Source organism: Lineus longissimus, chromosome 1 (genome assembly GCF_910592395.1).
Source record: "Lineus longissimus chromosome 1, tnLinLong1.2, whole genome shotgun sequence".
Taxonomy (NCBI): domain Eukaryota; kingdom Metazoa; phylum Nemertea; class Pilidiophora; order Heteronemertea; family Lineidae; genus Lineus; species Lineus longissimus.
The window spans coordinates 22,054,951-22,073,385 of NC_088308.1; the positions used below are offsets into that span (position 1 = coordinate 22,054,951).

Consider the following 18,435-nt stretch of genomic DNA (forward strand, 5'->3'; position numbering starts at 1 on the left):
GACAATGACGTCAATGTTCCTTCTAGAGGCACTGAGATGTTAACAGGATATGACACGAAATAATCCAATTAAAAACCAAGAGCTATACTGACTATTATCTGGTTGAGGAACACTCCTTGCCTTAGGCTGAAAGACAATTGTATTTGCACCTTAAATACAAGTGAGATATTGGTTATTGGCGTGCAGAATTATTGTCTGATCATTTGATAGATGTTGTGACGAAGAAAAAGTTTCACTTTTCTTCTAAAAAGGGCTTAATTTGACAGCAGAAATGGAAAGCCTGTTAAAGGACAGCATTTTCGCATGAACATTTTGTTCCAGTTTTTTGCTCTGGGCATTGTCACATCCCTGTTGTCTGTGTGATATCATGAACAGTTAGATCTATGCATAATTTTGTCAATAATGTCTATATTTGTGATCACCGACCTTTTTGTCTTGAATTTAGGGATTCTTCCCTCGAGTTCCAGCGATGCCAAAACCGACCATAATACCAGTTGTAATTTTGACGAATTTCAAATAATATATGCACTTTACTTTTACTCTTTCAGGTTTATGTGAATAACGAATTTGCCATCTGTATCGGTGAGGCGGGAAGTTTTGGAGAGTTGGCGCTCATCTATGGTACCCCAAGAGCTGCAACAGTTAAGGTGAGTTCAGCAGCATTTGAGGAGTGTTAAATAGCTAAAAAATTACTGGCCAAGGGACACCACCCTGACCACAATGCTGTCTTTGAATCAAAATATTATCAAATTCAAACTTTAAAAAGAAAATGACTCAAGAGAAAACTTGCACTATCTTTTAGTTAACAAACTTTCAGAACGGATCTGAATATAAAATTTTAATCTAAAATGAAGTTTTTTATCATAATTTTAAAAATGTTCACTATTACCAGTATCAAAATGGATGAGAATTGCATGGTATTTTCATTTCATTTGAAATTTGATAAATTAAGCCTCAGGTGGCTTCCCTTAATCGGAGTAAGATGCTGAATGAATGAGCTGAACGTCAATCCATCTTATACAACCTGCTCCCGGCTGAATTCCTTGGAAAATTTTAAAAATACAACGAATTCTGACATTGTTGCCACACACAATGCAAGCATATCTCATTCTGACCTTTAGATTCAGTTTCTGCAAATGAGTACACCGCATCAACTAGATGCATCATGGTCTGGTTTCAAATGAATTTTGAATTTCTGATGCCAAGTGACTCAAGTTGGTTATATCGCCAAGGGATTTATGTGTGACAGCGCTACAGTTTCAGATCGGTGTAATTCTTGAAGAAATTATTGAAAAGCATCCTTTCCCTCAAAGTTATCTTGCAATATAATGTATCAATCCACAGAAAGGTGTAATATTCTCTTCGCATCAACAACTTTATTGTCATGACTTCTTATGGTGCCAAAAGGCACATCATGTATCAATTGAAATACGGCTTCCCTGTGGCATTACAAATCGTGAAAAAAAGGTTGTAATCATCTGGATATTTTCATCAGTGTCAGGAACGGACACTATATGCCAAGCCAGCTAAGTGCTGGTCTGGTCTTCTTTAATGCAGATCTGTGCTTTTTCTCGTTTCAACAAGAAATGAAGGGGCTGTACATTTTGTATTCTATTAGTACAAACGGTGTAGCTCTTGTTAGCTTGAACCCTAGCGGCGTATCGTGATACTTTAAGCCGCTTTATAGCGGCAGCCACCTGTCATGACTTGTCGGCTGTATTTGCCGGCATAAGACAGCTAATATTCTACAATGATTGCGTTGTCATTGCCATGGAAGGATCGCTCACTAGCACTTATCTTTAGATAGGTCATTTGCATGGGCAAGACACTAGTACTAAGCCTGTCCATCAATTCAATATACCAAAATTTGCGATATTTTGATATGGATCCAATCAGTCATTTAAGTGTTGAAGAAGAATTTTATAAATTCTAGCACAAATTGCTTTGAAATTGAAATTGAAATTCGCTTGGACGACCTCCAGTGATAATAAGGCTTTTAGAATAATACATCACTAGCCTATTCTTATTCTCGCCCCATATAATCTAATGACATCGAAGTTGTTTCATTGCACCTCTGTGTCCCTAATTATAGTCATTCGGATGGCTATAGTCCCCAGAAGCCCAATGAGTGGAGAAACCTTGAACAATATCAATTAAGCATACATGTAGGATCCAATTATGATCTTTCTTGTCTGAATGAGTAATTTTATGCTATTCGCCCCCAGAGGAGTAAGAAATTGTTTTGGAAAATGTGTATAAGTTGAGTATAACACTGCTGTTGGAGATATGATCCTGATCTGTCTATCCAACTGCACAGCTAAAATCTATCACAAATTATTGAAGACTTCATGACTTGGTGAGAGTCTGTCTTTAATGAATATTTTAAAGAAATCTATTCGATTAATCAAAACTTTGAAATGTCAAGAATTTCTTAATCTCGTGATGGAATTACGCGCTTTGATGAATTGAACATCACCTGTTGCATAACTTTCTGACTCTTCAAAATAGTTTTGACATGTGCAGATTTAAGATTTCTGACAATTAGTTAGAAAAACCTCAAGTTCAAAAGCTCGAGACATATGCATGATGAGTGTGGAATATCAGTGAAATAATTGTAATATTTTGTACTAATTTTTCAGGCCAAATGTGATGTTAAGTTGTGGGGAATCGACCGCGATAGCTACAGAAGAATCCTCATGGTAGGTAGAAAAGAGTTGCTGGGTTTGTTCCGGGATTTCTGGCATCAGGGTAGTCCTTAGAGGTTTGGTATCCTTAGACCTAGAGTCGATGGTTAAAGGATTGATACTGAACTGGAGGCTATCATATTGGACTTGCAACTGAGAGAGCCCAGTAAATGATGATAGGGATGATAAAGTCTGAGATATTATTTCCCCGAGTCAAAGCGAGTAGTTTACTGGATCAAAAATGACAGCGGTTTACTTTCATGTCTTGATAAACCAGCAATTTCCACTCTTGATTACATGTTATTTTTCTCAAATCCCAACCCGCAATTATGCTACCAGTGTCAATCCCTTGACGTGGAATGACCCAAGGTTTACACTTAAAGGTTCATCCTGTCACCTGTCGTGAGGGTAATTGGTGCCTTCTGATCTCATAGACAAAGAACTGGCCACGTTCCAGTCGTCTGCCTTTGATTGAGGGGAAGGGGTGTGTCAGAGGGGCTTCCTGTACTGGTTACCATCAGGGCAGAGTCGTTTGTGGTCCCATTCCCAAGAGAGAGCCTGACATTTTCATATCATGAAATGGGTTTCTTTGAATTGTGACCAGTTCTGCCCAGTTAGTTCATTTTAGGCCACGTCAAGCAAGCATTTGCTCCCCTGTCATTTAAAGAGATGAGATTTACCTGTTCTGTATTTTCAGTGCATGCGTTGTTGTTCCACACATTTGATTGCATCTCTGGATGCACTTCATGATCACTGTTTGGCAATAGTGGGAGACACTTTTAAAAGACATGAGCATTTGACTAGACATTTGGATTGAGGTTTTCTCTTCAGACATGACTGACTTTGTTTCCTTTGCCTTTTCAGGGTAGCACTATTCGTAAGAGGAAAATGTATGAAGAATTCTTAGCCAAGGTTTCAATATTAGGTACGCTGTATAAGATGTGAAGCTTTCATAAATTGAAAAACATTTGGTTTAATCATGATCAATATGTTACTTGTGTTAGTCTTGTCAGTTATGTTTGACATTGTTTCTGAATGTAACACGTATTAAAACAAATTTTTGCAACTTTTCTGAAGAAATGTTGATCCTAAAAGAAAAACTGTGTTTTCCAGAGAGTTTGGACAAGTGGGAACGTTTGACGGTTGCAGATGCGTTAGAACCAGCACTTTTTGAAGACAATGCCGAGATCGTGCGACAGGGCGAACCAGGAGATGACTTCTTTATAATCACAGAGGTAACAAATAAACCTTTTTCTCAAGCCAACCTATCATCCTGTCATGGATTGTTTAACCAGTGGCCTCGCCGAGAGAATCCAAAAAGTGCTTCAAAAGTTTACGAAATATTTTACGAACTTCATCAATGGATTTAATTTATTTTCACTTAACAAAAACAAATAAGTCACATTTTGAACTTGAACTGAAATAATGCTTACCGCTAAAAACAGATGTCTTTCCACTTTCTTTAGGGCTGCGCCGCTGTATTGCAGAGGAAATCTGAAAATGAAGAACCTGTGGAAGTTGGAAAGTTAGGACCCTCAGATTATTTTGGTAAGAATTTGTTAATAATTTGCATTTGATAAGGAAGGTTTAGTCACTGTGCTTCACTACTCCATATGGCTTAAAGTTGTTTTAAAAAGTTCAAGTTGGGGTAATAGTCTGATATCCACTGCAGTAGAGCTTGTCATCAAACTTTAACCCCGGTCTATCCTAAAACCTTTCAGTAGGACACAGATGAGTTGCTAAGTCAGTGCTACAACCTGAGCATTTTTTACTGGTACCCATTGATACGCCTGGTTGGAGTAAGGCAAGTGAGACAAAGAGACCTGCCCAAAGTCTCATGTCAACTCGGGTTCTAACCAGGGACCTCTTGGATGGTCGCCTAGAGTCCGAGCCAATACTCCACAGTGGCTTACTTGTAGATAGTAAGAGTCAACTAACATGACATAGGCCTAAGATCACTGCTGTATCAGACGCATTGGAGATACAAACTCACGATAAAGGGAGTCTTCAGTGCGTTGGCTGTTGAAGCTTCTGCTTTTGGCTACCGGCTACTCTACTCCCAGGAGCATACTCACGTTTATTCGAACATCCATCTTTGTAAGTTTGTTCTAAATGTTTCTTTCACTATTTGTAGGAGAGATTGCGTTGCTGCTAGACCGTCCCCGTGCTGCCACCGTGGTTGCCCGAGGCCCGCTAAAGACGGTTAAGATGGACAGGCAGCGATTTGAGAGAGTTCTCGGCCCGTGCTCAGACATCCTAAAGCGAAACATCGCGCAGTATAACAGCTTCGTATCTCTAACGGTGTAAACTAGGATACGCCACTTTGTAACGGAAACCTAAAAAACAGTGGGTTCAGTTCTGGGGTGGACTTTATAACTTGTTGTGGCTATACAGGCCTCAGAATTCAGTTTATGCCTTGGTTGTTTTTTCACGGAAATGTTAAAAAGGAAAATGCGCCCAAGCAAACCTGTTCAGTTGGGTTCAGGCAACGGATGTAATATTTCTCCGCTGTGTTTGTAAATTTTTTACCCTGCTGTTATAGAACATAGTAAAATATCTCAAAGAGCAGATTTGTAATACTTCATATTTATCCTTAATTTTCTTTGCTATATTACCGCCTTTGTCCAGGATTATTTGATGAAAAAGTCTTGTCAAGCCGCATAAATTTGATGTTGTACCTGAAGGCCAAACAAATATGAACATTTGTTGTAAGTGTATTCCTTCTACCTCAACCTCCTGTTTGTTTTGTTAAGTTCATTTCCCAGGTTAGAGTGGTACTTCATCAACCTGAAAGTTTCCAGGTTGTTGAACAAACTCCATTATTTCATGCAGGACCTTCCTGATCATGCCACCAGTTTATAAGTCAAGTTTTTATTAGAATAGAATACATGTAGGTCTACACACTTTCCCCATCCACAAACTAGGCCTCTGAAAGTTACTTTCTTGGTTCTTCTCACCGCCCTCAATCAATTTCGGGCCGGCACTGAAACAGTTTGTTACGTTTTCTTTGTTGTGCTTTTGCCTGCAATCGTGCATGGCATCTTGTTGCGGGGAACAAAAGGAGGAATCGATTAGAATCAGTATTTGAGGTCATCTCTACGTACGTTTATGTGAATTAACACTGTACATGTACACTACATTTATTGGTGTTATTTAATATCCATTATTTCCGGTCAAAATTGCGTAATTTTGCCATCATATCTGAAATGTGAATAAAAACCTCATATCAAAAGTGCTTATAAGAACGTAGGTTAATGTATAAATAGCGGTATGTCTTATTCAATGCGAAATGTAACTAACTGTTCTGAATTTTGCAACTTAGTGAGCTACATGTACACCGATTTTTATGTTACGTTTCATTTTTTTCTAAATTCACCAAAAAACTGACCAAGATATGTCAAAACATGATCTGAATCAGCTTGCTTTTTCTGTCTAAATGTATCTTGGTCTTGCACTGACCAGATTTGAGAAAGCCTCTCTACCAGTTCTTGGGACAGCACTGAGCGGTAAGAAAACTGGTTACTGGGCTTTATAAGTTTTCATTTATATAAGGTTTTCAAACACATATGCATGTCCTAATTTCTTACAGCCAAGAATAGATTAAGACTACTTTCTATTCATTCTAACTTTTGCCTACAAAAAAGAATACTTTTAAAAAGGGGACATCATTTGAAAACTTGGACATACACAGATATTGCGCTAGTCATATTGGGTAGATTTCGTACATATACAAATGTATAAAATGCACCAGAGTGTTCACTGTGTTTCTGTCAGTAGTTCTCAGTCTGAGTGGTCCTAACTCCTCACCTTTGTATAATAATTCCACCCTTGAGAATCAGTTCCCCAACTTACCGAGAGTCTTATCTGAATCTTTAGTATTCAAGGCAGGCATTCGAACTCACCGAGTAGCCGGCCCTGGATATTGCTTAGTAGAGCCGTAGAAAAATGTGTGCATCACAAAAAAAACAACCGGACAACATTCCATTGAAAGTCTCCAACAACACAGTTTTTCCAACAATACCCGGTTTTGAAAAACTCCTTTCTCACAACAGGCCAGCTCGGCAAATTGGATGGCATGTCAGATCCTCGGCAACTTGGGAATCGATTCTCCTGGGTGACTTCTTTCATAATAATGTGTGTCCAAGTTGGCATCTGGCTTCGAAAAAGATACTGTTTTCCGTACTGTTCTTAGACATAACTATAGACAAGTATGCATGCGAACCTAGCTGAAAAAGTAGTGCTCTGTAAAATAGAATTGGCTTCATTTATGACATGACAGTTTAGTTGTTAGACCGATCACGTATGTTGTGTAGAATCTTTTTGTTCACTCATATCTTTTCTGCCAACGGATCAGAATTTTGGGTTGAGAAACTATTTGATCGGACTAGCTACCCCCTGATATTGTAAAAAGAAAAAGTGAACATGTAAATCAACCATTAATTTGTCCACCCCTTTCCAAGATAAACCTTTCAATGACTGTTACTCCTTGTCATGTTAAACATCTTGAGGTCATTTGAATTTTCTGTTTGCCTACTAATGCTACATTGTAGATTTTGTTGCAAATGAGGACTTTCGTCACAAAAATGTGAAATCACATTGCGAGGAAAATGCAATTTAACTTCGATGGTTTTATACAAAACGCAGAATTTTGTGCTAAGTTCGATTTTGAAATCACACTGATCAGTCATATTCTTCAAAAAATCGGGTTAACACATTTTTCTTTATGACAGAATTGGTAACCAAGAATTCAACTCAGTTTGGGGACTTTCGCATTTTGTGACAAAGCTTTTCATGTGACTTGTTCTATTCCTCAGTGGCCGTGTGAGCACGTGGATATTGTTGACGTGTTAAAATATCATTTTATTTTATTATTTTTCTTAACTAATCCATTACGTTTTTGAAATAACATGTTTTTAGTGACACTACCCAACAGCATACCTCAAACCGGCAAATATGTTTATTTTTAAAGATTTTGCGAATAACATCGAAAAAAATCACCAAAAAAATATCTGCGGATTCATCAGCTAGCAGAAATGTAACCCATATCAAGTACATGTCGACTCATTGAATCTAAGAAGTACAAGTAGTTGCATTAACTACTGTATACAGTCATCACTCCAGATATGTACAGATATGTACACAAATGAAGCACTACCATATTCATTGGGCTGTTTTAGTCATTCATTCGACTCTACATAGGAACATGAATGATGGTCAACAACAATTTGCCTCTTTCCTTTCATCGGCGTCTCTTGTGGTGGAGTAGATGAACTTCACCAGGTTATTGGGTCAGGCTCTAATGATTCTGATGTCTCGTCCACCGTGATGTCAAAAACATCAAAGGCTGACCTCATAAGTCGGCAATTTTGTTGCCCCAAGTGAGAAACTGATCAAGAAAGGCAAATTTGTACAGCTCTTTCCTTCAATTGTATATTTAAACAGAATTAATGCCAACTCTGGGTTTAGCTCGACTCGTTGCCGTTGTAGACAATCACATAAGAAAGTGTTGCCATCTGAGAATAATCTTGTTAATGAATGCTCTTGTGGTGGGCAAATGTTAACACATACATGTACACATGTGCATCTCTCGAGGTTCAAGCTGACTTAACTCTGAGGATGAGAATGAGATGAGATAGACTAATCCATGCTGTTGGGTAATGCAGAATATGTAATTAGCTGTAATGATATGAATGTTGACTTAATCATTGCTGCATCTGAGCATTTCTGTTAACCGAATATGCCAGTAATGTATTAAAAACAGGTTGTCTGAACTTGGGTCGAAGTATATTTAGTATAATACAATTAAAAGAAAATTACAAAGTAAAAAGTCTTCTTGTTATTTGTAAAAGGTGGGGGAGCAGGAGAATTGCTCACCAGCACTACAAGTTTGCTGAATTCCAATAAAGGGCCGTTCGTGGATACCTCAGAACTTGATCGGACGACATTCTACCCAACTGTTTAGGAGTGCTTTGGAGTGAATATCTGTGGACCCCTTACACAGGCTCTCAGAATTACATAACTACAGCTGCCTCATCGAATGAATACATGTAGGCCTATTCAGTCGTAGATGAGCAAGCTTGATCTATATTTGTGACCCGTCACAGCAAAACCAGGCCGATGAGCCTACACGACACCAGGAGATAATGGAAGAAATTGATGTTTTCAGATTTCATGGCCTGGTTGTGCTGTGACGGGTCACATTTGGCCTAATAGGTAATTTTGAAGAAAGTGATTCGGCCTGTTACTTCCAAGGCCTAAAGACAAGTTGAAAAGGCCCTTGCCACAAGGTTGTGAAATACTTTTGTCCAACCCATTCACCATTTACTACCAAGATAGACACACCGATCTAAACAGGAATGGCCTATTTGTAGGCTGTATACCAGAGAAGGATGTTCAATACATATGCCGGTGCCCAGGGCAATGGAACCAAGTGTGTGGACAGAGAACGTAGAACTGCCCACCAGTTTTGGGTAAGTAACTTCATATTCTGTACCAATAGTAATGAGCCATTCCTTTGGGAGTGACACTTTATGTACCAATGAAGAGAAATGAAGCCAAATTATAGAGGGTTTGCGAAAACAATTTCCAGCCCTTTTGAAAATGCCCTTTTCACAGGCAATGAGTTTAAAATGACAAAGGCCATTTTTAAAATCAATCTTCAAAACCATTCAAAATTACATGAACTTAGGAAGACATGTTCAACTCCATCTAAATAGTTTGAATAAGTTTGCATTGTTACTCTTACATGCATGTCATGAATATGGCCGCCAGGTGGCCATCTTGAAAATTAAACAGTCGGATTGCAACCAAATTTCATGTGATTGTATATCTATGTACTCTCTACAACATCTTTCTTTTTCAGTCGAATCCATCGACCATTGATATCGATATTACGCTTTAGCATCAATCAGATTATGTATCTATCATTACGTTCCAAAATTTTCGGCATCTTGTTTTCCCTGAAAATCTATCCAATTGATGTATTCAGATTTCATGGCCTGGTTGTGCTGTGTCGGGTCACATTTGGCCTAATAGGTAATTTTGAAAAATGACCCAAAATGATATATTGTTATGATTAATATCTAGACATGTCAGAACCAATAAAACACTGCCAATGAAGTTGTTGATGTCGTACAGATGCTGCATGCAAAAATCGGCTCAAAATTCGAACCGCTTCATGGTTCTTCAAAAATTTGGTAAATTTTTGCCAAATTCTGCCATCAAACTCAAAAAGGGGCCTTGGATCCAGGGCCCATATGACCATCCATGAGCATGAATGTATAGGACTGAAAAGCCTGTAAGACCTGGGTACAAGGTATTTTTAAAGTGGTTTGCATCGGCAAACTGTGCGTGATATAATGCTAAAAATGCGGGATATTGATGATAGATTCATAATCTGATAGATGTTAAAGCAAAATTTTTATATCAATGCTGGTTTGGCAGTAATTCTTCAAAATATCACGAAAACGATTTTCCCTCTCAATCAACTAGACTTTGATGTTTTCACCCCAAATCTTGGTTTAGTACTCAGACTGACATTGTCCTCCGTGTCATCAAGAACATTTTCAAAAAATGTTGATATTTTGAGAACATGTCCAAGTTGTAATTTCTTGATATTTAGAAGAATAAATGGTTAATTAGCATTGATTTCGATATTTCGCTTAAGCATCAATCAGATAATGTATATATCATTACGTTCCAAGATTTTCAGCATCTTAGCATCGCTCGTGTTTGCCATGAAAATTCATCCAAAAATGACCCAAAATGATATATTGTTATAATTGATATCTAGACATGTCAGAACCAATAAAACACTGCCAATGTAGTTGGGGATGTCGTACAGATGCCATACAGGGACCTAGTGCTCACCTCGGGTATGTAATGCATGTCATTTGCAGTGGATATGGGGAGAACAGTTTCTGGCTAGTTTCACCAGTTTTGATTCCATCGAATAATATTATTCTTCTCAGCTCAATGGCACAAAAGAAAATTACTGGTACCATCCAAGTATAGCAAAGTGATCTGCTAACGGACAGCAACGGACGGCGACGCCAGACGCCGGATGCCACGGTATTGTACAAGCTCCCCAGAGGTGAGCTAAAAACACCATGAACTAGGAGATGGGACCTTTTTTCCTTTGATCCAATGCCTTTATAGTCTTAGGACTCTCAATGGATAGTCTTGTGACTCTTGCAGAGACAAAGCAAGGACAGCCAAGAAATCACAGTTCTTTTCTAGTGCTGACATGACATCTTCAGAAACTTCCGACAAGAAAATGCCAGGCAGACAAACAAATAATGAACAATACTTCTGTAACATCAAATCAAATTTATTGGGGCAATGAAATTACGAAATAGCACCATATCTGCCAACACTGGCAACACAAACTACTTAGCATCTGTTCCTTTCTTTATTTTTACACAAAATGGAATCAGAGTGCATTGCTGGTCAGTTGTTCAACAGCAATACTCAGTCCTACATGGCTCCTGCACTGCACACTGAACCCTCATGAAGCTTGGCTCTTTGACGCAGACAGCATATGGTTCCTGTACTGCACACTGAGGCCCGTCATCCAGAACTTGAGTACCCTCTTGTCCTCCTCCTGGGCCCCCAGGACCTTTAGCATCTTCTTGTTGTCCTCGTCGCTCCGGCTACCACCAGCCTTGGTAAACATGAATAGCACCTTGACTTTACTGAAAGAAAGAAGATACATGTAAAATCATAAAGATTTAGCTGTACAATCACAAAGATTTACCCCCCAACATGCAGGTGTACAAAATAGACTTGTTCCACTTTGGGATGTTGTTGTATCAACAGGTGAGCTCTGAGTAGGGTCCATCAAAACCTGTCCAGATACTCTAACAGTAAAAGCATTACCATAAACTTTATGAAACTGTCTTGGTGCTAATGTTATAGTCTGAGTGCTGAAAGGGAAGGGAAAAAATGATTCTGTCCAGGTGCTGCGCCTAGACAAAAAGCATGGTGGAGAATAGCCATGTTAATTTTTCATCATCAAGTAATTTGACCTACTTCATCCATTCTTCCTTGAGGCATATCAGGCATTGTTCAACCACCTCTATTGGTAAATCCTCATTGGTAATGGCGGACTCCATCTTGGTAAGCACCGTGGGACCTGAAAGACAAAAATCACTATAATACTGATTTTTGAGCATGGTATCAATTTTCTCTTTTCTTACTATGCTTGGGTGTAATGTACCCTTTGCATGGGAAATGAACTCACCTTTCTCAGGCAGAGTAGCCTCTGAATGTAACATGAACTCAAAATCTGCGACAGTAGGCACAGGGGGCTTGTTCAGGGGTCCTCGCACCTCGACGAGGAGGTAGTGTTCTGATGTCACCACGTGTTGAGGCATCATGACGGTCTTCGGGATACCAAGAAAGTTACAGCGCCAGGAGTCTTCATAAGTGTTGCTGTATCCTTTGACGCTGCAGCATCCCCGGGGCAGTAACACCTGGTGATCAGAAGAGAAGTTGAAAACCGGTTATATCATTCAATCAAGAATAATTGCACTTCTGCAAAATTTTCATCAATCTTCTTAATTGAAAGTGAATTTCCTTGCCAAATAAATCCATTGGACTGTTCTGAATATATTTGGGAATGTCAAAAGAGGTAGTGAGCTTGACAACAGTATGAATGACAGAGGGTAGTGTACATGGCACCAATGTGCATGGGATCGGAGGGTAGTGCGCATGACACCAATGGGCATAGCATCAGAGTGTAGTGTACATGGCATCAGAGGGTAGTGTACATGGCATCAGAGGGTAGTGTACATGGCACCAGAGGGTAGTGTACATGGCATCAGAGGGTAGTGTACATGAATGTGCATGACTTTAGAGGGTAGGGTCCATAGCACCAAAGGGTAGTGTACATGCATGGCACCAGAGGGTAGTGTGCATGGAACCAGAAGGTAGCCTGCATGGCATCAGAGGGTTGTGTGCATGGCATCAGAGGGTTGTGTGCATGATACCTGAGGGTAGTGCGCATAGCAACAGAGGATAGTGTGCATGGCACCAGAGGGTATGAAGCATGGCACCAGAGGGTAGTGTACATAGTATCAGGGGTAGCATGCATGGTACCAGAGGGTAGTATACCAGCAACACACCTCTCCAAAAGGTTATTGATGCGTAAATGTATCCTAGACTTATTTGGTCTCCATATTGGGACACACTGATACTGTTGTGTTTGTTACCTTGAAGTGGTATGGCAGCTTGTGCACTTCAATGACCCGGACGACACTACTGGCTGGAGTGAAAACTCCCGGCAGGTTCAACCATGCCAGACTAGCTGATTGTGAAAAGTCACACGAAAATCAGACTCCTGGTCCTCCAGGTTGGGGGTTTTGGCATGGGGTTAGCACCCCCATACTTGTAAAAATACACTATTGCTACGGAAACCCAACAACGGGATGCAAGGGACAACGCAAGTCAGTCATCCTATGACACAATGAGCGCTGATGTGTACAGCTGATGTGGACCAAATCTGTCTCGGATTGCACACCTCTACTGTTGACTCCCTTACACCAAAAACTACTTTGATGATAGCATGCTGGAATGTGAGAACGTTGTCCCAAACCAGTAAACTTGCTCAAGTCCAGAGAAAGACCTGGTGCCATTCAGTAGAAAACAGTAGATGTGACAGCTTGGTCTGACCTGAGAAAACATCCACAGACAGGCTGCCGATCAGACAGGGTGGAGAATGAAAATAGAAGCTTCATGTGCCCTCGAGGCACAAAGAGAACTTAATAACAAATATGTCTGAAATACAAAGTTTTACCTTTAAACAGCTGATAAGAGATCTTGTTAGATTTTCACTACTTGATCGCACCACAATCTGATTGCCTGTCACAACGTGGTGAGCTAAAGTGTGGAACTTCTCAGCATCAAGAGTCTGGAAGAAAAAATACAAGTGTGTATTTAAACTGTGCCCGGTAGTTCAAACAGGTAAAGTCACGAAGTTGGTGTTCATTTTAACTTAGTGTAATTTCCTCCAGAGAGCTCTATAAGACTGTACACCAAGTTATCCTTCTATCAAATCACAAACTGGGGGTGTTCAACTACATAACTTGTTTATTTTCCCTCTTCTTAACAAAGTACATGTTTTTTTCTAAATCCACCCCTCTTAGCCTTCAAATCGTCTTTGAAAATTCATTTCCAAAAGCAGCAGAGCATCACTTAGTATCATAATAACAGACAAGGGTTTGATACAGATATAATCCGTTTGGAATAAGGCTATTCCCTAGCCTAGTGCTGGAGAAACACCAGATTTTGTGAGCATCTTGGACCCACCTTAAACAAATGCCTGATATTTTTGAATGACGGTTCAGGGTAGTCTGTTGTCAACTCTTCATCCAGTGTAACATTCTCAGCTGTATCTTTCTTCTTGGTATAAAGTTTGATGAAGCCTTCATCGGTCTCTGAAGTCATAATGAAAAGAAAGTAGATATTTTACAGGTTTTGCTTTTGTGGTGTCTCCTCCAGGATTGTGACTGTCACCTAACAGGATGTGTCACATGACAATAAGCCAGGAACGTGCAAGGTCCTTGTAGAGACTCTGTTCAGAAATGTCCTAGCTTAAATAGCCATAAAGAGAAAAACACTGGGACTCTGGGATTGGCCAAATACGTGGCCAGATAGCCCAGGCACTACAGTGGAATATGTGCATCAATCCCCAACTAATTAAACTCACCTTCCTGCTTTTCCAAATCAATGACCGAGTCCTCAGTCGGTGGACCTTCAACAAGCTTCTCTGTCAGTCGATTCCCACAAGCCTTGAGCACCCACGTGAATGACAGGTGTAGGTAGCGGAAAATGTTCTTGTCATTCGTCAAGTCCACGAGTGAGCGTGCAGGTTTATTTTCTCCACGGTGCTGCCTGAAGTTTGCTGGATTGATGTGAGCTGTGAGAAGTCTGTGGGCTCTTTGCGGACACTTGGCCTGATGAATTCAGAGCAAACGGACAACTCTATCAATAGCAATAAAAACTTTGTCATGGAAAACAGCTGCCAAACATCTGTTCTTAAGTTGAACATATAGTTTTAGTTTCGGATTCCTCATGCCAAGTTATGTTAATGCCAATGACAGGGACAAAATTTGTTTTGAATGACCGTGCCCAGTTCTTACCTGCTCTGTTTGGTAAACTGCTGAGGCTTTTTCTTGAATGTGGTCAATGATGTCCTTTATATGCTGCACAAGGAATGGCCAAGAATTCAACAGGTACACTTTATCCATCATGGCCACTACTATGCTATACCAACGGCTAAAACCACGAGCCTGGCTGTCTTGGATGAAGAAGGTGTGACTGAATACATGGCCACGGTGGTCGTCACCGAAGAATATTGGACCTTCTCGCCCCGGACAAACCTGGGAGATAGAAATACATGCGAGGTGAATAATGAAGATTTTTAAAGCATTATTTTGAATACATCTAGGTGTAGAAAACTATGCAACACTAGCCATGAAATATTTGAACATTTGGTGATATTTGATGAAGAATGCTTAGGCCATAGCAAATGACAGCTTTTAATGTGCTATCATTTGGAACTGAAATAGTTTGGAGAAGATTCTCTCTTTGATATGATTTATAACAATTGAAACACAATCAGTAGTTGTGATACACTTTATTCATAACTTATCTTTGGACAGTTTCTTTCTCACACACTCTGGGTAGAGCAAGCATCCAAGGTGCGTACAGGGGAAGGGGGTCCGAAAATCTGTGGTTAGGTGCGTACACACACACATTATGGACGGCACCTCTCGACAAACCATGGCAGTTCCATAAAACCATTGTGATCTACTTACCTCACAACTCAAGCTCCTTAGACAAGCCTGTCTAACCATGGAAAATACCTGAGGGTGGTCGGGGTACTGGCTACTCACATAGCTGACCTTAGCTTCATGGTCATTACTGATAAAACCAGGCTGGTCTGGTTGCAATGAACGACAGGCCTGAAAACACAATAAATGATGAATTAAAATTTATTTGGTGATGTATTGCGATGCTATTATTATTTGATATCATCATACTTTTTGCTAAAATTAATCAACATTTGAAATACATGACTTGAAAACACTGACATGAAAAAAGCTTTGCAGCTTGACCTTTAGTACCAGGTAAATTATACATCAGGGGTTGTTCAAAATCACATTAGATTTGTAGGAGTCATTAGTCTTATTTAAACTGAAAGAGATGATATCTTTAAGGATACTTAACCTACGTGTAACCATTAGAGATAACGTCGATTTGGTGCTTTTGAACAATCCAGGACAATCTGACAGTACCAAGTTAATCTGATTCTGTGATGCAATAAACCAATTGACAATCCAATTGGTTGGCTACATTTTCTTACCTCGCATAGGTCTGAAGCTTTACTGGGACGCGTCTGTTGTTCAGCGGGATCTGATGCAGAAGCCTCAACAGTTGGAGAACGGACCCTGTCTCGAACATAATATGATGGAGCCTCCTTGTCAGCAGATATTGGACTCTCCGCACTCAGCACATGCTGGGGATCTTGAGTATGAAATGTCTGCGTGCAGAAGAGGACACTCGGACCATGCAGCTCACAGAAGTGGCACAGAGAGATGATTGCATTCATTGTGGCCTCTAAAGGCTATCTCAATCTGAAATAAGAGATTTGCCTCAAGACATTACACAAGCAACATTTTGGTGCAGTAGCAGAGCATTCAGGCTGACACAACAGTCACAATTTCAACACTATGCAAATTTTGCTGATTAAACTAGGCACTGTTTTTGGGACACTCTGTAGAGAGAAAACATCTGAATATATCCCGATGAAAACTCACTCAATCACATGAATGGTAGAATAATGAAATGAACACCTGCAACCACTGTATAATTCACTTCAATTTCAAGCAAATATCTAGCGCTTTTAGTTTGATGAATAACAGAAAACTGCGAAAAAGTAATGATAAATCGACAAAAAATCACGAGACTGACACTTCCGGGTTACAACGAATTGCTCAATTCCATTCTTGCCGGGCTTGTGCGGTGTCTTCGGTCGATGGGCGGCCGTTGTCAAACCCGTACGCTCGTCTATCCTCTTCTTGATAGCACCTGTTCTATTTCTTTCGTTGGAATATTGACCGTATACGTAACCATTACACTCACTACGTTGTGTGAGTTATCATTTGAAAAAAAGGAATTTGCGACCTTTTCTTCCTGGGGCCAAGTTTTTGGACAAGAAAATAGTCATCATGCAAACTGTGTTCAAGGTATCCTACCAGCTGAGGTAGGCCCTAACTCACTCCTTGACAGCCGATCAGATTTTCGGCATGGGACCCGTGTGAAAGAAAATTCTGCCCATAGTCTCTAGATTCATTGCATCCACGCATATCAAGGTCATTTGGGTTCTCGTCCACATCTCATGCTTCTTTGGGTCAACTCTTTGCTTTCAGTATTACCAAATACCTTCACCGTAATTACAGTAGAAGACTCATTTTCCGGCTGGCATTCATTACGGTTACATCGGAAAGTCGGCAGGTCCATGGCACATGCTCTCTGAAAACTAAAGAGTTGAAGTTAACCGCAAGATATAGAGAGTGGCATGTTATTTAATCTATTATTGACGTGTTGTGGTTATTTGAATCTGACTGAAAACCATATGAAGCCGAATTCTTTCGCCAAAACATGACATCATATCATCCTTACAAAACACGGTTGATCATTTGCATTATACTCGACCCGCTCGCCCATAATTGTGTTGACCTGCTTTCATTTAGTAGTCAATTTAGTATCAATATATGCCTTAGAGGGGGCAGAATGGTACTGTTCAGACAAGAAGTCTCTCCAACAGCCACAAGTATCTCTTCAAAAACATCTCAGCAGCACGTTCAACCCATGTAATCTGTCAGCTAGCTGACGAGTAGATTGGGAATTGTGTGTGATCAGTTCTCTTAAAGACACCCGAGACAAGGATTAAAATCTTGTGTTTATTACTTACCATTGTTATGCCTTAGAGGGGGCAGAATGGTACTTTTTAGACAAGAAGTCTCTCCAACAGCCTCAAGTATATTGGTTCAACGGCACACAGGACCTCCCAGAGATACTGTCAATGACGAGATATGACTGGGCCTTCTGTAAGATTAGTTTCTCCGCCAAACTCTAGACTGAAGGATTAAAATCTTGTGTTTATAGGCTAACAAATGCAAACACTTCCAAATGGACCCCCTACAAGAGACGAGTGGCTCTTCGTCTCTCCGACTTTGACACCCTACTACGAACATATCAATAGATCAGCCAGCGGTCCTTGGTGTCGCCGCGTGGGTTACGTCCAGTGAAATTGTTTGCAAAAGTCAGGAAACCACGATCTGACATCCATAACCAGCGTATTCCCTATTCATGCCAGTTATAGTCGGGTGCTACACCACAGTCGGGATAGTGGCCGCCAAATGAATGGTTGTTGAATTTTGTTCACGTCAACTTACATATAATTAGACAAACCTTCATGAATTCAATGGAGATTTCCACATCAGAGGATAGAACCGAAGTGATGGTATCACGCAGATTTAACATAATCACTTCCATCCTTACCATCATGACTTGGACGTGCGCCTTTAGTTTCTTTGAGCAAATGGTATTTGATTAGGGATAGCAATTAAAATTGCCATTGAACATGTATACATGAAGTACAGTGATGTACATAATTCACACGTGTCTGACTTGAAATTCCAAACTGTGCAGTTCATTCCCGTCTTGATAGTATGACTATTTCTAT

At 40.0% G+C, this 18,435-nt stretch overlaps 2 protein-coding genes across 7 annotated transcripts in view; one reads left to right on the forward strand and one right to left on the reverse strand.

Moving 5' to 3' along the window:
* LOC135492182 (cAMP-dependent protein kinase regulatory subunit-like) overlaps positions 1–8,519 on the forward strand; it is a 58,918-nt gene extending 50,399 nt beyond the window's left edge. For all 6 annotated transcript variants that reach the window (XM_064778437.1, XM_064778458.1, XM_064778447.1 and 3 more), the window contains exons 6-11: positions 549–647; positions 2,640–2,699; positions 3,549–3,609; positions 3,798–3,919; positions 4,151–4,232; positions 4,819–8,519. In XM_064778437.1, coding sequence (XP_064634507.1) covers positions 549–647; positions 2,640–2,699; positions 3,549–3,609; positions 3,798–3,919; positions 4,151–4,232; positions 4,819–4,991 — 597 coding nt within the window. In that variant the 3' untranslated portion in view covers positions 4,992–8,519. The remainder of the gene's footprint in view (positions 1–548; positions 648–2,639; positions 2,700–3,548; positions 3,610–3,797; positions 3,920–4,150; positions 4,233–4,818) is intronic.
* A 2,479-nt stretch (positions 8,520–10,998) lies between these two features.
* Positions 10,999–16,668, reverse strand: LOC135492204 (folliculin-like). The gene is made up of 10 exons (XM_064778497.1): positions 16,505–16,668; positions 16,051–16,321; positions 15,503–15,649; positions 14,825–15,064; positions 14,392–14,638; positions 13,992–14,119; positions 13,480–13,593; positions 11,926–12,157; positions 11,715–11,817; positions 10,999–11,377 (listed from the first exon to the last, which is right to left on the reverse strand). The coding sequence occupies exons 2-10, from the start codon at positions 16,294–16,296 to the stop codon at positions 11,191–11,193; spliced, it is 1,644 nt and encodes a 547-aa protein (XP_064634567.1). The 5' UTR covers positions 16,297–16,321; positions 16,505–16,668; the 3' UTR covers positions 10,999–11,190.
* Positions 16,669–18,435: the final 1,767 nt, after the last annotated feature.

Excerpts from the sequence above, each read along its gene's own strand:
- LOC135492204 (XM_064778497.1), bottom strand. The coding sequence starts at position 16,296 with ATGAATGCAATCATCTCTCTGTGCCACTTCTGTGAGCTGCATGGTCCG. Across the intron at positions 12,158-13,479 it reads CTCTTATCAGCTGTTTAAAG|GTGTTACTGCCCCGGGGATG; the intron begins GTAAAACTTTGT and ends TCTGATCACCAG. Across the intron at positions 11,378-11,714 it reads CTCAAGGAAGAATGGATGAA|TAAAGTCAAGGTGCTATTCA; the intron begins GTAGGTCAAATT and ends TCTTTCTTTCAG.